Below are 19,718 nucleotides of genomic sequence, written 5' to 3'. Positions count from 1 at the left end.
TATGACGTTGAACTTATATGTCAGGAGTTAGACTAGGTTATATTTAGCCAACCAAATAGGCCTTTATGTTTTCCCTTTTGTCCCATAAGATTTTAAGCACTTCAAAAATAAAAGGAAACGACAGCCTATTTAGCCTATTCCTCTTTCAAAACCGTTTTTCTCTTATTTGATTTTAATAAATTCATTCATAATTTTTCTTTCAAAACCCGTTTATCTCTTGTTTCATTTTGATGAATTCATTCATAGGCTCCGTTCGATTCGCTAAAAAAACAAGCTGAAATATTATTCCGATTAATTTGTTATAAGAGAAAAATACTATTTTAGCTGAAAAAATAAGCTAAAAAAATAGATTATTAGAGAAGTGAACAACCCATGGTACACCATAGGAAGCGTCTTTGCCATCTTCGACAGTGTTCGGCTGGACTGGATTTTTTTACTATTTATATTGAAAAACACTGTTTGTACTGGAATATTGTGAGAGAAAAATACTGCTCCGACTAAAAAAACCAACCAGCCAGCCGAAACTAAGGCTGGATAACGAGCCGGCTTGGCTCGTTTCGGCTCGGCTTGTTCTGGCTCGTTAAGATAACGAGCTAGCTCGGCTCAGCTCGTTATCCTAACGAGCCAGAAAGCCAGCTCGGCTCGGCTCGTTAAAAGCTCGAGCTGACTCGTTAAGCTCACGAGCCAGGTATAAAAAATACACAAAATATAATATTTGCATTTATCTAAAGTTTAAGAATAATAATAATACAAAAGAAATGAATCTAACAACCTTAAATCAAATAAAAAAATTAATATACGCTAATATATATACAAGTATAATAAAATACTATAGTATTCATGCATCTAACTACTTTAAATGATACTTTTTTTTTAAAGCTTGGTTCATTTAGCTCGTGAGCGGCTCACAAACTGGCTCGAGTTAGCTCGTTATAACGAGCTAAAATCTTGACTCGGCTCTGCTCATTATCTTAACGAGCCGAGTCGAGTCAGCCATTACGCGAGCGAACTAAGGAGGTTCTAGCCAAACCAAGCAGCCGAACACTGTGTTCTTCTCCAATCCCGTGACAGAAAAAGCAGTTGACCCTGAACGTCACACTTCACGCCCCTTTCCGACGAAAATGGCAGCACTTCTTCCCCTGCTGCTCGCCCACCTACTCCTCTGCGCCGATGTCGCCACCGCCTCCTCGGCCGCGACGCCGCCGCCTCTCCCGGTCCTGCCCGTCCCGTCCTACGCGCAGCTCCGGTGGCAGCTCTCCGAGATGGCGCTCTTCCTCCACTTCGGGCCCAATACCTTCACGGACTCCGAGTGGGGCACCGGCCGCGCCAACCCCTCCGTGTTCGCTCCCTCGGCACTCGACGCGGGCCAGTGGGCGCGCGTCGCGGCGCAGGGAGGGTTCGGCCGCGTCGTGCTCACCGCCAAGCACCACGACGGTTTCTGCCTCTGGCCGTCGGCACTGACCAACTACTCGGTGGCCGCCTCGCCGTGGCGGGGCGGGGCTGGGGACGTCGTCGCCGAGCTCGCCGCAGCCGCGCGCGTGGAGGGGATCGGGATGGGGCTTTACCTCTCGCCGTGGGACCGCCACGAGCCGGTGTACGGGGACACCATCGCGTACAACGAGCATTACTTGGGACAGATGACGGAACTGCTGACCAGGTTTGCTGATGGTTGCTTTTATGATTGTCAATGAAGCTTTTGCAGGCGAAGTTCTGAATTTTGCGATCCAGATGATGTGAAGGTTTATCTTGATGTGGTTATGTAACTGGAAACTAAAAAAAGTCAGCCTTCTACCTGTTCAGTTGCGGAAATTTTCAGTAACAGCTGAACTTCCATGATGACATCTTCGATTTGGAAGCCATCAGTGATTAACTGTGGTGCCGGATGCTAAGAAAAACTTTGTCTTTTCTTGTGGCTAACCCATCTTGATTAGCGGTTTACTGCATGCATTACTTTGCATTCTTAGATATATTAAAAAAAAAATAGTACACTGCAGCATTCATTCATATACTTTATACTCATGACTCATCATAGTGCACACTCAGTTATTTATTTTCTGTATTTAGGATAATCTAAAGACTCTGCTTTCAAATATGCAGGTATGGAGATGTAGAGGAAGTTTGGCTAGATGGTGCAAAGGGCGATGCCAAGAAGATGAATTATATGTTTGATGCCTGGTTTTCACTTATACATCAGCTACAACAAAGGGTAGTTATCTTCTCAGATGCTGGACCAGACACTAGATGGGTGGGAGATGAGGCAGGAGTCGCAGGCTATACTTGCTGGTCTCCCTTCAACAAGAGCTCCGTGACAATTGGGCATACCATTGCTGAGTAAGTAATGCAATGGCGATTAGTTTTGTCTTGTCGTTTCTCAGCTTAGTATCACACAAGCTATACTATTTACCTCTATCAAGATTCTAGCATGGATGAGAACTCTAGCTAGCTATTCTTTTATTTAAAAATATGATGTTCTCATCCACTGGTGACAATATTTATGTGTTTGAAAGACATAGCCTTTTAGTTCGACACAGTGAATATTTCAGTTATGACTACATATTTATTTGGAGCAAGACAGTTAGACAGCTATTCAGTTGTTGCTTTGAACCCACTCCAAAGTTACTAAATTTGAAGCATGGTACTATCTTTTCTGATTGTAAATGATGACTTATCTGAGCATATCCTTGCAAAATTAGATAACCACAATATTATGAGTAGATAGACATTGTAGTTTTCTTCTATTTGAAGATAAGAATGGTACATTATGCATTTGGACCGTTGTTACTTGTTTAGTGTGTACAGCATTACTTAGAGGTGGCTGTGTGTCAGAAAGTGTCTAATGCAATGTCTGTACCAAGTTAAAAATCCAGTATGGTCCTGTAACAAAATAGTTCTGAAATCGAAAGTAGACTCGCTGATTTGATGTTTGGATGTTGCACTGCATCAGGGAATGAACAGAGGCTAATGGGTTATAGGAGTATAGACTTATTTAGTCATAGAATTTTAGAATTCGCTGAAACTCTAGTTAACCTTTGTTAGTAACTTAGTATAGTTCTGTATGACAACATTGGCCATGACAAATTTACATGTGACAACCTATAGTTAGTGTGCATATTTCCAGAATCGATGTCAGTGACATCTCATATGGTAACTCAATGAACTTCAAGATTCAGCATTGAGTGATGTTTGATGAAAGAGAAGGTTTGGTTGTTGTTGTCTCTTGAGAGACATTCGATAGAATTTATATGATACAGTACAGGTTGTTTGCTATTGATGAACACACTGCTTTTATGTCTCGTCGTTGAACCCCCCTGGTGGTTGTTGCTGTGGCGGGCAGGGCGGCTCTTGTTTGCCGTTGTGGTTGTGGTTTCGCTGGTGGCTTTTGTTCTAGTTGTTTTTTCGTTTGTTGCTTTCGTCGTGCGGGTGGGTGGTGGTGGTGTATGTGTGCTTGTTGGTTTTGTATTTATGTGTTTACTCCTTTATTAATACATAGCCGGTAGTTTAACCTACCGGCTTCTTTTCAACAAAAAAAAACTGACTAAAAAATACTAACGTTATTGCCAGATACTCACGCAGTGGGGATCCTTTTGGGCAAGACTGGGTTCCTGCAGAATGTGATGTTTCCATCAGACCAGGTTGGTTCTGGCATGCCTCAGAGAAACCAAAAAATGCGACAACTCTGCTTGACATATACTACAAATCAGTTGGTCGAAACTGTCTCCTCATTTTGAATGTCCCTCCCAATTCATCTGGCCTCATTGCCAATGAAGACATACAAGTCCTTCAGGAATTCACTGAGATTCGGCGTGCAATTTTCTCCCAAAACTTTGCTGCTAATGCCAGTGTCACAGCAAATAGTGTGCGTGGTGGGCAAGATAATCTGCAGTTTGCACCATCCAAAGTGCTTGAAGATGGCATATACTCCTACTGGGCTCCGCAGGAAGGGCAAACCTGCTGGGAAATGCTCTTCGACCTTGGGCAATCTACTTCCTTCAACATGCTCCAGCTCCAGGAGCCTATACAACTGGGGCAGCGTGTTATTGAGTTTCATGTGGCTATCCTCATAGATGAACTGTGGCAAACAATTGTTGAAGGCACAACAATCGGGTACAAGAGGCTCCTACTGTTTCCAGTCATTGAATCTCAGTACCTGAAGCTTTCCATTGACAGTGCACGCGCAGATCCACTTATCTCGTTCTTTGGTGTCTTCATGGATCCCTTCTTGTCCAGACATAGTTTACGGAATCATGTCAAACCACCCCGCACAAACAGTAGCGAAGTTACAATGTTGAGGATGGCCCATGCTTCTGTCAACAAGAGTATTGCCGCAATGTAGTCGTTGAGTGTACTGCTGTCAGTATTACTTGTAGACTTGTAGTCTGCCCTGGCCAATTCAACATGCCAGAGTCACTTGCACGTTGATTTGTTCTTTGGACTGGAGAAGGGCCATTCGATGGTGAGCAATGTGTATGGATATGTTGTCAAAGCAATTGATACAAGAACTACTCTTTCTTCAGATTTGCTTGCCAAAGCAATTGATACAAGAACTACTCTTTCTGCAATCATGCATGGATATGTTGTTCGCTAGATCAGTTGTTGAAACTTCCTTGAACTCGTCTGTAGTCTGTACTAGTTTCTGTTGAATTATGTGCTAGCAGGAAGTTGGGGCTTGAATGAAGTGAATGTACACTCTTATCTCTTTTGAACCTCCTTGGATGTTTGTGACTTGTGATTTCTGTAGACTCCATTAGAAGGCGTAACTAGCAATTTACGTATCCTTAGACTGAAGGCGGAAAAGGACTCTTTTTACGTTTTACCCCCATGCCCCCATGCTCTTCGCCTGCACCTACACGGCGGCCCCGTCTAAATCTCCGATTCATCGAGCAGGTGCCACTGCCGCCGCCGCCGCCGCCCCAGCCCCTCGCTGCCGGCGAACATGTCCGAGCAGGCGCCACCTTACGCTCCCCTCCCCCTCGTCTCCTCCCTTGCCCCAGATCCTAGCTCCACCCCATCACCGAACCCCACCCTTGTCCTCCCCAATCCCGCCTTCCCCAACAAGCGCAAGCGCACCGGATTCCGCCGCAAAGTACCCTCCGGGTCCCACGCCGCCCCCGCCCCCTCTCCCGTGGCTCCCTCCCAGCCACCTCCCCCCGCCTCCGCCGCCGACGATATCATAGTGATCAACCGGGAGCCGACCGCGGAGGCCGTCACCGCTCTCACCGCTGGCTTCCCAGCGGACTCGCTCACTGACGAGGAGATCGAGGCGGGCGTTGTCTCCGACGTGGGCGGCATAGAGCAGGTCAATTACATCCTCATCCGCAACCACCTCCTCTGCCGGTGGCGCGAGACCTACAATTCCTGGCTTGCCAAGGAGCCCTTCGCGACGCTCATCCCTCCCCACTGCGAGCACCTCCTCACCGCCGCCTACTCCTTCCTCGTCTCAAATAGCTACGTCAATTTCGGCGTCGCCCCAGCCATCAAGGAGCGAATACCCAAGGAGCCCACGAGACCCACCACCGTCATCGTGGTAGGCGCTGGCCTTGCTGGGCTAGCTGCTGCACGGCAGCTGGTGGCGTTCGGGTTCAAAGTGATCGTCCTGGAAGGTCGCAAAAGGTGCGGTGGCCGTGTGTACACGAAGAAGATGGAAGGCGGTGGGCGCTCGGCTGCTGCTGACCTTGGCGGCAGCGTGCTTACCGGGACATTTGGGAACCCACTAGGAATTGTGGCGAAGCAACTCGGCTTGCCAATGCACAAAATTAGAGACAAGTGTCCACTCTACCGACCGGATGGATCACCTGTTGATCCAGAGGTGGATAAGAAAGTGGAGATTACATTTAACAAGCTTCTTGACAAGTCAAGCAACCTGCGGGCATCCATGGGGGAGGTGGCAGTGGATGTTTCACTTGGGGCAGCTCTAGAGACATTGCGCCAGGCTGATGGGGGCGTCGCTACACAGGAGGAGATGAACTTGTTCAATTGGCATCTGGCAAATCTTGAGTATGCCAATGCAGGATTGCTGTCTAGACTAAGCCTTGCGTTCTGGGACCAGGATGATCCATATGACATGGGTGGGGATCACTGCTTCTTGCCTGGTGGCAATGGCAAACTTGTGCAGGCCCTGGCAGAGAATGTACCAATTGTTTACGAGAGGACGGTGCACACTATAAGGTATGGAGGGGATGGGGTGCAGGTGGTTGTCAATGGAGGGCAGGTGTATGAAGGGGACATGGCATTGTGCACAGTTCCACTTGGGGTTCTGAAAAATGGAGGCATCAAGTTTTTACCTGAGTTACCACAGAGGAAGCTTGATAGTATCAAGAGGCTTGGCTTCGGATTGTTGAACAAGGTATCGATGCTGTTTGCACATGTTTTCTGGAGTACTGACCTTGATACCTTCGGGCATCTGGTTGAAGATCCAAGGCAACGTGGGGAGTTCTTTCTGTTCTATAGCTATGCAACAGTGGCTGGTGGTCCATTGTTGATGGCCTTGGTTGCTGGTGAAGCTGCCCACAATTTTGAAACCACGCCACCAACTGATGCTGTCAGCTCAGTTCTCCAGATACTAAGAGGTGAGAGCGTAATTTCTATAATCAAAATTGTGCTCCTTCAACAAAAAAAAACAAAGTTTGCGTTGGTCTATGAGTAACACTCTGCATAAGGTAGTATTTCAATCTCCGATGAAGTCACAAGTTACTTTTAAGACATTTTTTATTCTATTCGCTTCCATATAAATTCTGAAGCATATACAGTGACATTGATGTCATATAAGGGACATGCCTGATTAAACGCTTAGGGTTTTGTTGTGTCCACAGGTATCTATGAACCACAAGGGATTGAGGTGCCGGACCCTCTACAGAGTGTTTGCACTAGATGGGGCACTGACTCGTTCAGTCTAGGTTCATACTCTCATGTTGCTGTGGGGGCCTCTGGAGATGACTATGACATATTAGCCGAAAGTGTTGGTGATGGCCGTCTTTTCTTTGCTGGTGAGGCTACCATGAGGCGTTATCCAGCAACAATGCATGGTGCTTTTATCAGTGGTTTGCGGGAGGCTGCTAACATCACATTGCATGCCAATGCCCGGGCGGCAAAGAGTAAAGTAGACAAAAGTCCATCAACAAACACACAGGCTTGTGCTGCTATATTAACGGACTTGTTTAGGCAACCAGATTTGGAGTTTGGAAGCTTCTCTGTTATTTTTGGAGGAAAAGCTTCTGATCCGAAATCCCCAGCTGTTCTAAAGGTGGAATTAGGTGCGGCGCGGAAGAAAAATGCAACTGAAGGGGTAAAGACGGAACAGAACCACTCAAACAAATTGTTGTTTCAGCAGCTCCAGTCACACTTTAACCAGCAACAACAGCTTTATGTTTACACATTGCTATCACGACAGCAAGCTATGGAGTTAAGGGAGGTCAGAGGAGGCGATGACATGAGGTTGCACTACCTCTGTGAAAAACTGGGGGTGAAATTAGTTGGCAGGAAAGGCCTTGGTCCTGGGGCAGATGCTGTGATTGCATCCATTAAGGCAGAACGTAACAGAAGTCGAACTAGACCTGGCCCCTCGAAGCTGAAAAAATCTCTGAAGCCTAATGTTGCTGCATCATGATCACTGATTGCTGATTTCTCTAGGGGCCTGGCTGCCTTTAACTGATGAAGGTGTTCATTTGGTTGGACCATCTGCTAGTGTGTGCTGGACAATTTGCATTGGACATTTGCCAATTGTTTTAGGATAAAGAAGATTTAGATGAAATCTCCTAGATCCTGTAATTTCCTCCCTTTTTTGTGCCAGAACAAGGCATTTGTAATGTCACATCTGAAATCTGGCTATCGTGCATAGCTTACTTATCTGTGATGTAATCACTAATTTAAGAAGTATGTAGGTGGATGCTCTTTCTTTAATCTCAAATTGGAAGAGCAATGTAGCTGGTGTACATATAGACAATTGGATGACAGTTATGTGCTCTTTTTAAACACTTTCCATCGTGTCCCAGATGAGGGTCATCGAAACTGAGCCGTGGCCATTTTTCCTTTTATGGCTACTGCCTTCTGGTTCGATCAAGCAGTACACCTGATGACCCAACTTTGTTATATGTTGTATTCACCACTCAACTTTTGAATGAATAGGACTAGAACTATATGATCTTAAATTGGAATAATCATTGATTAATACCCTCCACCCCAACTAACACACTCAGAGTCTCACGGATACCAGGCACTCAGTAAATTATCCATGACTAACAAATGTAGACAAAAAGTTCTCCGAAACACTGGGTTTGACAATAGAACTGTGTTGGTACATAGAAATTTGGGGGGAAACATAAAATTGCATTCAGCATAAATGGTTCATGAAACAACGGAAGTGGAAGCCTATCAATCAAGAATGCAACCATAGCCGATCATGTAGCCTCTCTTCTCCTGTGCCAAGCATCTCATCAACCCTTTCTCCGTCTCTGTAGAAGTGGAAGGTTGGGGTGTAGCGAATGTTTTGCGTTGTTTCAGGGCACTCGTCAATGTCCGCATATATGAAAGTAAGATTCTTGAACTTATCACTGGACTTGCAGAAGGATGGAAGAATCTGGCTGCAAACACGGCACCTACGTATAAGGAGTGAGTTTGATTGATCATGCAGAATCAAGTGGACAAGCAAATTGAATCACCAGATATGTTCATCAGTGTAAGCAGAATTTTAGACTTCCATGATCTTGTCCTTTACAAATGTTAGCATGCAAGCCATCAGGCAGCCTACAGATTAAGACCCGAGCCATAGGAATATACAACTATGATGTATGCAGCTTATTTCAAAAAAGAAAAGAAAAATGAACGTCTCCACACAAGCAAGAGACAAGAGGGGCATACCATGAGGCACCATAGTTGATCACGGCCTGCAAAAGAAAAGACCTGATCAAAACAAACATCCGAAAACCAAAATTTTATGGACCAATAATTGTTAGGTTGATCTCCACCAATTGCTTGGGCCTTTGATCCGCGCCCTGATCGGGGGCGCTCAGCCTTTCTATTGGTTGATGGGCCCCGTCGCGCAGCGCCATAAAAGGACGGTGGGGCTGGGGCACAAGACATGAGGTTCGATGTAGCCGCCAACGCCCCACTGAAATTTCTAACCCTAGACCGATCGAGAGGGGCGTTGTAAGCGACGAGAAGCTCCATCGCCTTCACCGCTGCCACAGCACCGCGCTTGTGCTGCTGCTACCTTCGACGACCTGGCGGGCGCGTTGACGGCTACCTCTACTGTCTTCGCGGCCACCATGTTGGCGGCGCCATGGCCGTGACTGTGCTTGGCGACCCAAGTCTTCTATCTAAGCGAAGTATTACCCACTGATTTATGCCTAGAAGTACTTTCAGATTCATCAATGGTATCAGAGCCAGGTTTTTCTAGTGTGTAGATCTAGATCAGGGTAGAAAAGTGAAAAGAAATCAAGAAATAGAACGAATTGAATTGGCCCTAATAGAAACCCTAACCCTAGCAAAGAAAAGAGCACCGGCGGACTTACCTGTGTCTGCGCCGCCGGTCGCCACCGCCACCGTCCTTTGGACGCCACGGGAAGACAACTCGGCCGCGCGCACAAGCTCGCCGCTGGCACAGAAAGTAGCTGCACCGTTGCTCATCCCTGTGCGTGCGCGGACTTTGTCCTAAGGGCACTGCCGTAAGACCATTCGACAGAGCCGTGCGACGGACGCACGCGAGCTCCGGCGAAGGGATCCACGACGGCGCCACCAACTTTTCTGCCTCGCGCTCGTCCCATCGTCTGGCATCACCGACGGCTAGTTGTGGTCGCGAGAAAAGCAGAAGGAGAAAGAAGAAATGGTCTTAGGGTTTTGGGGGAGCTGGCCGTGCGCCATTTTTGTTCCTTCGGAAATGAAGCTCGGACGTCCGATCTTGATCTACGGCCGAGAATTCTCCCAACCTTAGCTGGGCTTGGGGGGGGGGGGGGGGGGGGAGAAAGGCCCAAAGGGCAATGTGAGGCCCAGGCCCAGGTTGCGGCCTATGCGGCCAGCACCATGCTGAGATGGGCCGAGGCAGCGCGTAGCGCGCAAGTGAGCCGCTGGGCCGCGCGGGAGTGGCCGTGGGCCGCTGCGCGAGCTGGGCCTTCAGGCCAAAATGTATAGTAACAGTCTTGTATTTAGTTTTATTATTTTTAGAAGCAATTTTTAGATGAATTTTAGTCACATTTGAAGGTTTAAATCTCTGTCAAAATTTAAACCAACGGGATAATTTTTTCAGAGAGTAGATGAGTACAGTAAAATACTTCTGAAAAGTAGATAAAGAATTTTTGCATGTTTTCGTTGCAAAGTTTAATGTTGATTATCTTCTAATTAAATTCGAACCAACGGGAGAATTTAATTTGAAGAGCAGTTATATTTAGTAAATTATGATCATGTTTATCCTCTAATTAAATTAGAACAAACGGAAAATTTTAAATTAGAGGAGTAGTCCATTTTGTTTAAGTCAGATTGTGGTATTGTCATTTTCTGACCAACGTTGATGATGACAATATTGTAATGAATTCAAGTTTGAGGTTTAAATCTCTGATAAATTTTACACCAATGTGGTTAATTTTTTAGAGAGTAGATAAGGACCTAGAAATGCTTCTGAACTAATAGACTGTATTTTATTAACATATTTTCGCTGCGATGAAGTGTTCATTATCTTCTAATTAAATTCGAACCAACAGAAGAATTTAATTTTGAAGAGTAGTTATATGTATTTTAAGTTGATTTATGAGTTTTATGCATTAATTCTATTTTCTGTCCAATGATGATATAGAATTGATACAGAAGCACCTAACATGTTTTGATTTTAACCGAGATCACTCGGCTGCATGCCAATGGACTGCAATGCTGGGCTATGTGATTAGAAAAGGCTTGAGTCAAGCCAGTTCAGGACTGTTTTTTTTTGTTAGTTTACTAATTTGCTGATTAAATTAGAACCAACGGAAAGATTTAATTGGAAAATGAAGTATAAGTGAATGTTTTATGATAAGAGTTGTAATAAGTAACATGCATGTCTAATTTTACCAACGTTGGATTAAGCATGCGTGTTTGTATATAGATTTATCCCGCATAGGGAGAAGTTTGGCATAGTAGTTATGCTAGTCCATTCTACATGGTGGGAGAAGTTTAATGATGATTCACATGTTTTGTATCTTACATAGCGAGAGAAATTTGGATAGCTCTTATGCTGTCCTAGTATTGACCATGGCACAATAGAAATGCATCGTCATGGTCAATACTAACCAAAAGATAAGAAAAGATGCAAGCGTGACTTGCAAAAGGGTACTGCTAATGAAAGACCTCGTTGAGTTCTTAAAGTAAAATAAGGAAAGTGTACTCCTAAACGGATCAAGAAATAACTTTGTTTATATGACATAATCATGTGAATAAAGTAAGTTATAAGTGTCTCCTCGTTCACAAGTTTTTTTAAATAGTTCTTGAAAATTATGGCAGTAAGGTTCATGCCATATTTAGAGGGAGAGAATATTAAGATCAATTAAGAATAATACTCTTCATTAAGAGTGAGATAAAAATCAATTAAGAAAGATACTCTTCATTAAGAGTGAGATAAAGATTAATTAAGATAAATGCGAACGTTGGAGGAGTACAACGGTCACAACAATGATACCCCTAAGCAGAGAAATAGCTAAATTCCTAGACATTTTAACATTCCGACAGGAAGATAGCGTAGTTAGCCTCAAAGATGTTAAGGTGGTGCTTAAAGCGCCATATAAGGTTTTAACAGATTAAACCCAAAATAAGATATTTAAAGATAGTGTAGAAAAGATGAAAAGATCTGGGGGAGCATGGTATGTAGAGGTATGTAGAGACCTAGGACTTCAAGAGAAGAGGGGTTGCATGCCCACTCTAGTGACTCAGGAGCAGTAGGTTTCTCAATACCGGTTGATGTTGTATGACTAATACAACAGATGTTGTTAGCTCTTCAAAGAAGATGAATAATGTAAACAAGGATCTTGTAATACAGGAGCCTGTAGAATCAATTGCCTCTTAGCAATGAAGAGCAACAACAGCCTCATATGAAAGTGCCAGTAGCTGAGGCCCTAGAAGGTCTCAAAGAATTAGTAAACTAGTTTTTCTGATGACTATGAAGTCTATGTTAGTAAAAAAATCAAATGGAGGGTGATCCTACCTCATTTGAAGAAGCCATGAGAAACGTTTACTCGTTTTAATGGCAAGAAGCTATGGAAGTTGAAATGAATTCGATGAATACCAACGATGTTTGGGACTTAGATGAAATTTCTAATGAAGCCAAAACAGTAGGCTGTAAATGGGTCTATAAGACAAAATGTGACTCTAATGAGAATGTAGAAAGATATAAAGCATGACTTGTAGCAAAAGGCTTTACGCAAAGAGGATAAATAGATTACAATGAGAGTTTTTTTCTCTAAACTCATGCAAGGATTCTTTAGAATCAAAATGGTGTTATTGGCACATTACGATTTTGAGTTACATTAGATGGATGTAAAGATGACATTCCTCAACGGGTATTTTTATGAAAACGTTAACATGGCACAACCCAAAGGTTTTGTCATAGAAGAAAAAGAATGTATGGGATGCCACATGTAGAAATCCATTTATGGGTTAAAAGTAAGTCTCTAGACAATAGTATTTGAAGTTGATAAAACGATAAGAAAGTTTGGGTTTTAAAGAAAATGAGAAGGACAATAGCGTTTATGCGAAGTTCAAGAATGGAAAATTTATTTTCCACATCCTGTGAATAGATGACATTCTACTCACTAGTTGTCGACATAGAAATTTCGTCCCGTGCTGAGGGCACACGAGCAAGCCGGAAGGGTCCGCTCGATGGAGCTGGAGATGCGCCTAGCTTCAGCGCAGGGATGGTTGATCCTACGCACTTCTCCCGAGACGTGCCAGTCAATTTGATCCTGCAATTGACAAGGAGAGAAAGTTTATCAGTAATTTAGGGTGGAACGTGCCGGTGTTGTCAGATAGTCCCGAATGTGTGGCTCTGAGAGCCGATATGAAAGGAGATTGACTAAATAGTCGATTCCAGCATATCCATAAGAATAAATCAGTTAACACTTATAGGGTGGTGTAAGAAGAATCAGTTATCGTTCAGGATGAATATCATTATTTAGACAAATATCGGACAATGGCAAAAGGATGTCAGCAATGATTAATTTATGCTAAGTCAATGACTGTAAGTAACCGAACCCCTTTTATATAAAAGAAATAGCTCATCACTATTCAACCATTTAATAAAGATAAATCTAATGAACGTATTAGATCTCATCTATCACTATGACTAGTGGGGCATGAGGCAGAATCATGCAGACCATAGAAATAACAATAGACTCGACGACCCTAACTTATCACTAATATCAGTGGGGCATGAGGCAGAATTATGCATGTCATAATACAATAATAAGATCATGGGGTTAACACATCTTTCAACCTATCCCTACTTCAATGATCTCGTGATGTGAACTGTTCGTGAAAGCGTTCGATATCGACTAAAACAGCCGATTCAGGCATAACGCACAGTTAAGGTCATGCCCTTTCAGGAATAGATCTACCGAATAATGATCTCCACTCTACGATGCTAACAGTGGAGAGTGAGATAGAATCACATAGACTGTGATAACGGTCATGGAACAGTTTTCGCTAGCTAATAGATCTACTCAAGATCAGACATGCCTTAACCGCACGCTATGCACGATCAAGATTGATATAAAATAGCCAATAAAACACAACTCATTGTTTAAAGTGCAGATTAGATCAGTTTAGATTAACAAACGATGGGTTAAACAAAATATAAGGCCGATCTAGATCAATCTCAATCGGACGAAGTGATATTGCTGTAATTAAATAAATAATAGAAGCAATAAACAATATCGATAACTTAATGAATCTATCCGAAGGAACGTGACCCTTAGATAGAGCTGATAACTTGACCTTAATCTAGTTCGAGCAGTGGAGGTCGACCAGATCAATGCAGCCTTACTTGAACTAGACAAGAATCAATAACTAACTTATACCAGAGTCGCAGTGGAGGTCGATTGGATCGATACAGCCGTACGATCAGAGGTATAAGCCATGACGGTACTTACAGACAAGCAGTGGAGGTCGACCGGATCGATGCAGCCGTACTCACTGAAGAACTCACCGAGATCTACTTTACTCCTACTCCTAAGGGGTGGCTGGAGCCAAAAAAAGTAAATAACTTGTATTGGATTCATTGTGTATCTTTTACAATAGCTAGTGTTTGATATTTATACCCGGAGCCTAAACATGAATCCTACTCGAGTACAACTCGGTACAATCTTTGGTACGAAGAAAATATTCCTAAGTTAAGATAACTTAGACCCTAATCTTTCTCCTTGTGTAGAGTCCGACATGTATCTCCCCGACGCCAATCGTATCTCATCATCGTTATCTGCTGACGTCATTCAAAGAGAACCAATCCCAGTGTCACATCCGAACCGGCTGATATCAATCCTTACGCAATTGACTCCTTGATTGGCACAATCTTGGAAGCCTACGAGTTTCCACGCTCTTCTCCCAAATTTTGGTGTAAACACTAGTAGTGATGTTAATCTATCATTAGAGAAGAAGAAGTTTTGTCCTCAAGTTTAAATGTGAATGATCTTGGTGAATCATCATTGGTTCTAGGAATCGAAATTCACCGAGATAGAAGAAATTGGGTATTAGGACTATCGCAAAGGCATACTTAGAAAAAGATTCTAAAGAAATAAAGTATGCATGCGAGTAAACCTACACCTGCTCCTATAGTCAAGGGTAATAGATTTGGAAACTTTAAGTGTTCTAGAAACTGATATGAGATCGATCAAATGAACATGGTTCCATATGCTTTAGCTATTAAAAGCTTGATGAGTGTACAAGTACAAGTAAGAACTTACCTTGACGTAGTTTACGTATCCGGGATATTTTGGCAGAAGTCCAGTCGAGATATAGATCACTAGAATGGAGTTGAGAATGTCTTGTAATTTTACGAAGTATTATAGGCCTCATGCTGAGTAAGAAAGAATAAGTACTCTCAAATAGTTGAGAGTACAAATATTAAGTCTTGGCGAGATGTGTAGTGAAATCCACAGTAGTTGCTAACACTCGCAGTGGGAGTATTATTGTGGAAAAACTCCAAAGAAACAATTGTGGTGTCATCAATGATGCATACCATAGTATAGCTTGACATGAGGCTTAAGGAACAGGCAAAAGAAGGTTAAGAGAATTTGTACTCGGATTTAACAATGGTAGACAACAGCAATAACCATTTAAAGTAAGTTAACTCCTAAGACAATAGGTCAAGTATTGTCGGGGACCTAAATACCTAATACTAGGGTACCTAATAGGGTGGAACTAATAACTATCAAACGTTGATCCTCCCAAATAGACAAGAACACAGCTACACTTCTTGCCCAGAGGACTAAAGATTGGTTCTGCCTCGTCCGACATCTAAGGGCAGGCTCCGCCTCACCCAATGTCTGAGGGTTGTCTTCGCCTCGCCCAACGGCTGAGGGCTGGCTCCACCTTGCCCGTTGGCTAAGGGCAGGCTCTGCCTTGCTCAATGGCTGAGGGCTGGCTCCACTTCGCTCGACAGCTAAGGATTGGCTCTGCCTCGCTCGATGTCTGAGGGCAGGCTCCGCCTCACCCGATGACTGCACCCTGCTCCTTCATAATGATGAGCATAGGGTATGACAGGATATTCGAGTCAACTGCAGTATTGAGGACCATGCCCTGCATGCCTATAGGGAGGTACCATCAGGATACGATAGGACAGGCTCTTTAAGCCCTTTCCGACATGATAGAGCCCGAACAGTGTTGTAGGCATCGACTTTTGTCTTACAGTGTTGTGGGTGCCACCGTTAGCCCTCGGACGTGGATCCTGACACAAGCATATGACAACCACTACAATCCAAGAGAGAACTCATGTCATCAACAGTAATAGGTGTATAGTCACTTCCCCATCTACTCCTTGTAGAGTCATGGCTCGACACACTGACACACCGCACCATCCACCGGGGGAGGATGGGACATGACCACTCGTTGAAACGAAGCCAGAGTTTGGCCCTATCAGGATTAGTGAAATATGCAATCCTTAGCATGGTCTCAAGGGAAAAGGAAGACCTAGGAACTTTGAAGGACCTTCTCTACCTTTGTTTTTTTCCTCTTTGTCTCTATCTGTAACCCCTGCTCCCCCTTGGTCTATAAAAGGGAGGGTAGGACACCCCACTAAGGGGACAGATTGATTCCACACACAACACATAGCCAAGCAGCAACCAAACTCTTGGCATCCTTTCGACCTTTTCATGAAAGACTTGGGACCTGTCCCTCTCTCGACCGTTTGTACCCCCTACGACTAACCTTTTTTTGGTACTAATAATACGAGCATCAGCAAACTGGACATGGAGACATTCCACCTAAACCAGTATAAACCTTGTGTCCTTTAGTACACCATCCGAGCCTAACGTGCAACAAATATAAATTCACTAGTTGGTGTTTGTTTAAAACACTAACAGTTGGCGCATCGGGTAGGGGCCTTTGCACGTTCCAAATTAGGCCTCGGATGGCTAGCCATACAATCAGCTAGGTCCTGGGCACACACGTGTGTTTTGGTGACCTAGACTTCATCATCATGAAGGGAGGAGAGTTAGCGTTGGCCCACGTCGCTATCCAATCTCTCCCCTCCATCGGCTTCAACTACGGGAGGCTTGAGCGCCAGCCCAGCATCTCCCTTAGACCCAGCCATCTAGGGAGGACCCACGCTGCCTCACCCTCTCTCCTAAACACTCCACATGGAGTGCTCCAACGACGCTTCCGTTTGGTCTCCAACACCGTGGTGACCGTTAGCCACCTTGTGGCACAGCGCATGATCCCATCCCCCACGAACAACGAGTTCATGGGGATGATCAAAAGCATCATAGATTCCCTCCATGGCCTCCTCGCGGAGGAACTAGGGTCATACTCTGGCTCTAGCTCTAGTAGGGGGAGCCATCACCCCTCTTGGGAATGTTTCATGGCGGGTACCCCCGAGGGACACGTTGAAAGCATCTCCACGGAGGAGGCTACCCCGGTGGGCAACCTCGGTGATGGAACCGAAGGGGGGACAGCGGCCCCACCACATGTAGAGGTGGAGCAGCTAAGAGCCCAAAAGTGGGAGATCGATGAAGCCAGACTCCAGCTTGTATGGGAATACGTGGAGGTTGATTGGGAGATTGAACACCATGGAGACGGTGGGCGGGCACGCGCCGTGGCCTGTGATGTGAATTGAAGGATCATCACTGATAATGAAACCCTTCCTCACTTCACTTGGGCAAGCCAGAACATTGCCGCCACAACGACCTTGCTCCATGGCCTACCAGAGGTGGCGACGCCCGAGGATCGTCTGGCCCACCATGTGATTCGCACGCTACTCGAGCATGTGGCGGTGCAACAGGTGGAAAGCTTGTTGTCTCGACAACACAAGCTTGACACCAACCAGCGCATGCACTCGGTGCGCCCCGCTAGGGACGCATTAGTCCACCAGGCACCATAAGGCAGTAGGCAGCGCGCTGTGATCCTGATACATCAATGTCCTGACTGCAACCACGACGCACGCAGCACTCTCGATGCCCATAGATGCACCTACAGCGACCCAAGAGAAGGAGCCTAGCACGGCTATCATCCTAGTCATGGTGGACGCTACACCAGCGGCGAGGATCGGAGCCCAAGCCCTAGCCTACCAGTCCCTCAGGCCTTCGACTAGCACATCCTCAATGCTACTTTCCCACCAAGGTATGGACCACCTACCAATATCCCTAAGTACTCTGGGGAGACAAACCTCGGACTTTGGCTCAAAGACTATTGGCTTGCTTGTTAAGCCAGTGGTGTGGATAATGATGACTTCATTATCTGCAACCTTCCACTATTCTTAGCCGATTCGGCACGAGCATGGTTGGAACACCTGCCGTCCAATGCGATCTAGAGTTGGGCGGATCTGAAGGAGATTTTTATGGGAAACTTCTAGGGCACATACAAGCACCCTAGGAACCCATGGGACCTCAAAAACTGTCGTCAGAAGGCTGATGAGACCCTCCATGGGTACATCTGGTGTTTCTCTTGACAGTGAAATGAGCTCCCTAACATCGCTGATGCCAACGTGATAGGAGCCTTCCTGTCTAGGATGACCTATGAGTCCTTGGTTCATAAGCTGGGATGCAAGGGCCCACGAACCACCATGGAACTCTTGGACATCGCCACCAGCCATGCCTCAGGAGAAGAGACGATCGGAGCGATCTTCGATCACCTTGAGGGTAAGGTAAGGCAAGACGAGGGTGCTAGCGAAGGCACCTCCAATCATTTCGCCAAGGGAAAGAATAAGAAACAATGTCATGAGGACTCGCTCATGGCCGCTGCTGATCACAAGGGTGGTCGAAAGCCCATGGAGGGCACTCCGAACCACTTCAAAAAATTACTTGAGGGGCCATGCCTGAACCACGCCTTTGCTGTTAAGCATCTGCTCAAGGACTGTGGTCTCATGCGGTGGTTCTGGTTCGGAGGCTGCTACAAAGGGGGGCAGGGGAAAGACCCTCCCACACTGCAAAAGATGCCGAGGAGAAGGACGACGGCTTCCCAACATCGGACGACTGTGTTATGATCTTTGGAGGATCAACAGCCTATGACTCCAAACATCGTCAGAAGGTCACACTCCATGAAGTTTACACGGCCCAACCGGCCACACCTCCCTTCCTCCGGTGGTCAGAGTCCGCCATAACCTTCAATTGGACCGACCATCTAGATACCGTCCTGCACCTGAGAAGATATCTGCTTATGGACGACCCAATCATCAGCCCAAAGTGACTCACCAAAGTACTGATGGATGGAGGCAGCGGCATCAACATCATGTATGCCAAGACGCTCGACGAGATGGGTGTCGACCGAAGATGCCTCCGCCCAACCCGAGCACCTTTCCATGGCATCGTGCCCAAAAAGCAGGCCATGCCACTCCTGCAGATTAATCTACCCATTACCTTTGGGGATCAGTTCAATTACAGGACTAAGACCCTCACCTTCAAGGTGGTTGGGTTCCTGGAACCTTCCACGCCATCCTAGGACGTTCATGCTACGTGAAGTTCATGGTCATCCCTAACTATACATACCTCAAGCTAAAGATGCCAGGCCCCTATAGGGTCATCATCGTCGGCACCTCCTTCCAGCACGCCTACAATTGTGAGGTTGAGTGCTGTGGCCACGCCACAATAATCGTCGCCTCTAGGGAACTCGCTGCCCTCAAGGAGGAGGTCACCGAAGAAGCGCTCAACACAAAGAAGTTGACTAGGTCATTCAAATCGGCAGAGGGCTCCAAGGATGTCCTTATAGATCCTAGCAGCTCCAAGGGTAAAACGGTATGCATTAGTACCATGCTTTCCTCTGAATTGGAAAGCATGCTTGTCGACTTCCTTCATGGCAACAAAGACATCTTTGCATGGAAACCCTTGGATATGCTAGGCATTCCGAGGGAGGTCAACGAGCATGCCTTGAAGATCCATCTAGGCTCTAGGCCGATGAAGCAATGCTTGCATCGCTTCGATGAGGAGAAACGTAGGGCCATCAGCAAGGAGATAGCCAAACTTTCAGCGGCCAGATTCATCAAGGAAGTATACCACCCAGAGTGGTTAGCTAATCTCATTCTTGTATGAAAGAAGAATGGGAAATGGAGGATGTGTGTTGAC

At 45.4% G+C, this 19,718-nt stretch overlaps 1 protein-coding gene across 1 annotated transcript; it reads left to right on the top strand.

Annotated features, from left to right (window-relative positions):
• The first annotated feature begins 1,075 nt into the window (after positions 1-1,075).
• On the top strand, positions 1,076-7,950 carry LOC136491281 (lysine-specific histone demethylase 1 homolog 3-like). The gene is made up of 5 exons (XM_066487543.1): positions 1,076-1,657; positions 2,098-2,331; positions 3,562-4,329; positions 5,335-6,566; positions 6,810-7,950. The coding sequence occupies exons 1-5, from the start codon at positions 1,122-1,124 to the stop codon at positions 7,601-7,603; spliced, it is 3,564 nt and encodes a 1,187-aa protein (XP_066343640.1). The 5' UTR covers positions 1,076-1,121; the 3' UTR covers positions 7,604-7,950.
• Positions 7,951-19,718: the final 11,768 nt, after the last annotated feature.

Source organism: Miscanthus floridulus, chromosome 11 (genome assembly GCF_019320115.1).
Source record: "Miscanthus floridulus cultivar M001 chromosome 11, ASM1932011v1, whole genome shotgun sequence".
Lineage (NCBI taxonomy): Eukaryota > Viridiplantae > Streptophyta > Magnoliopsida > Poales > Poaceae > Miscanthus > Miscanthus floridulus.
This window is presented reverse-complemented; position numbering and strand designations above follow the sequence as displayed.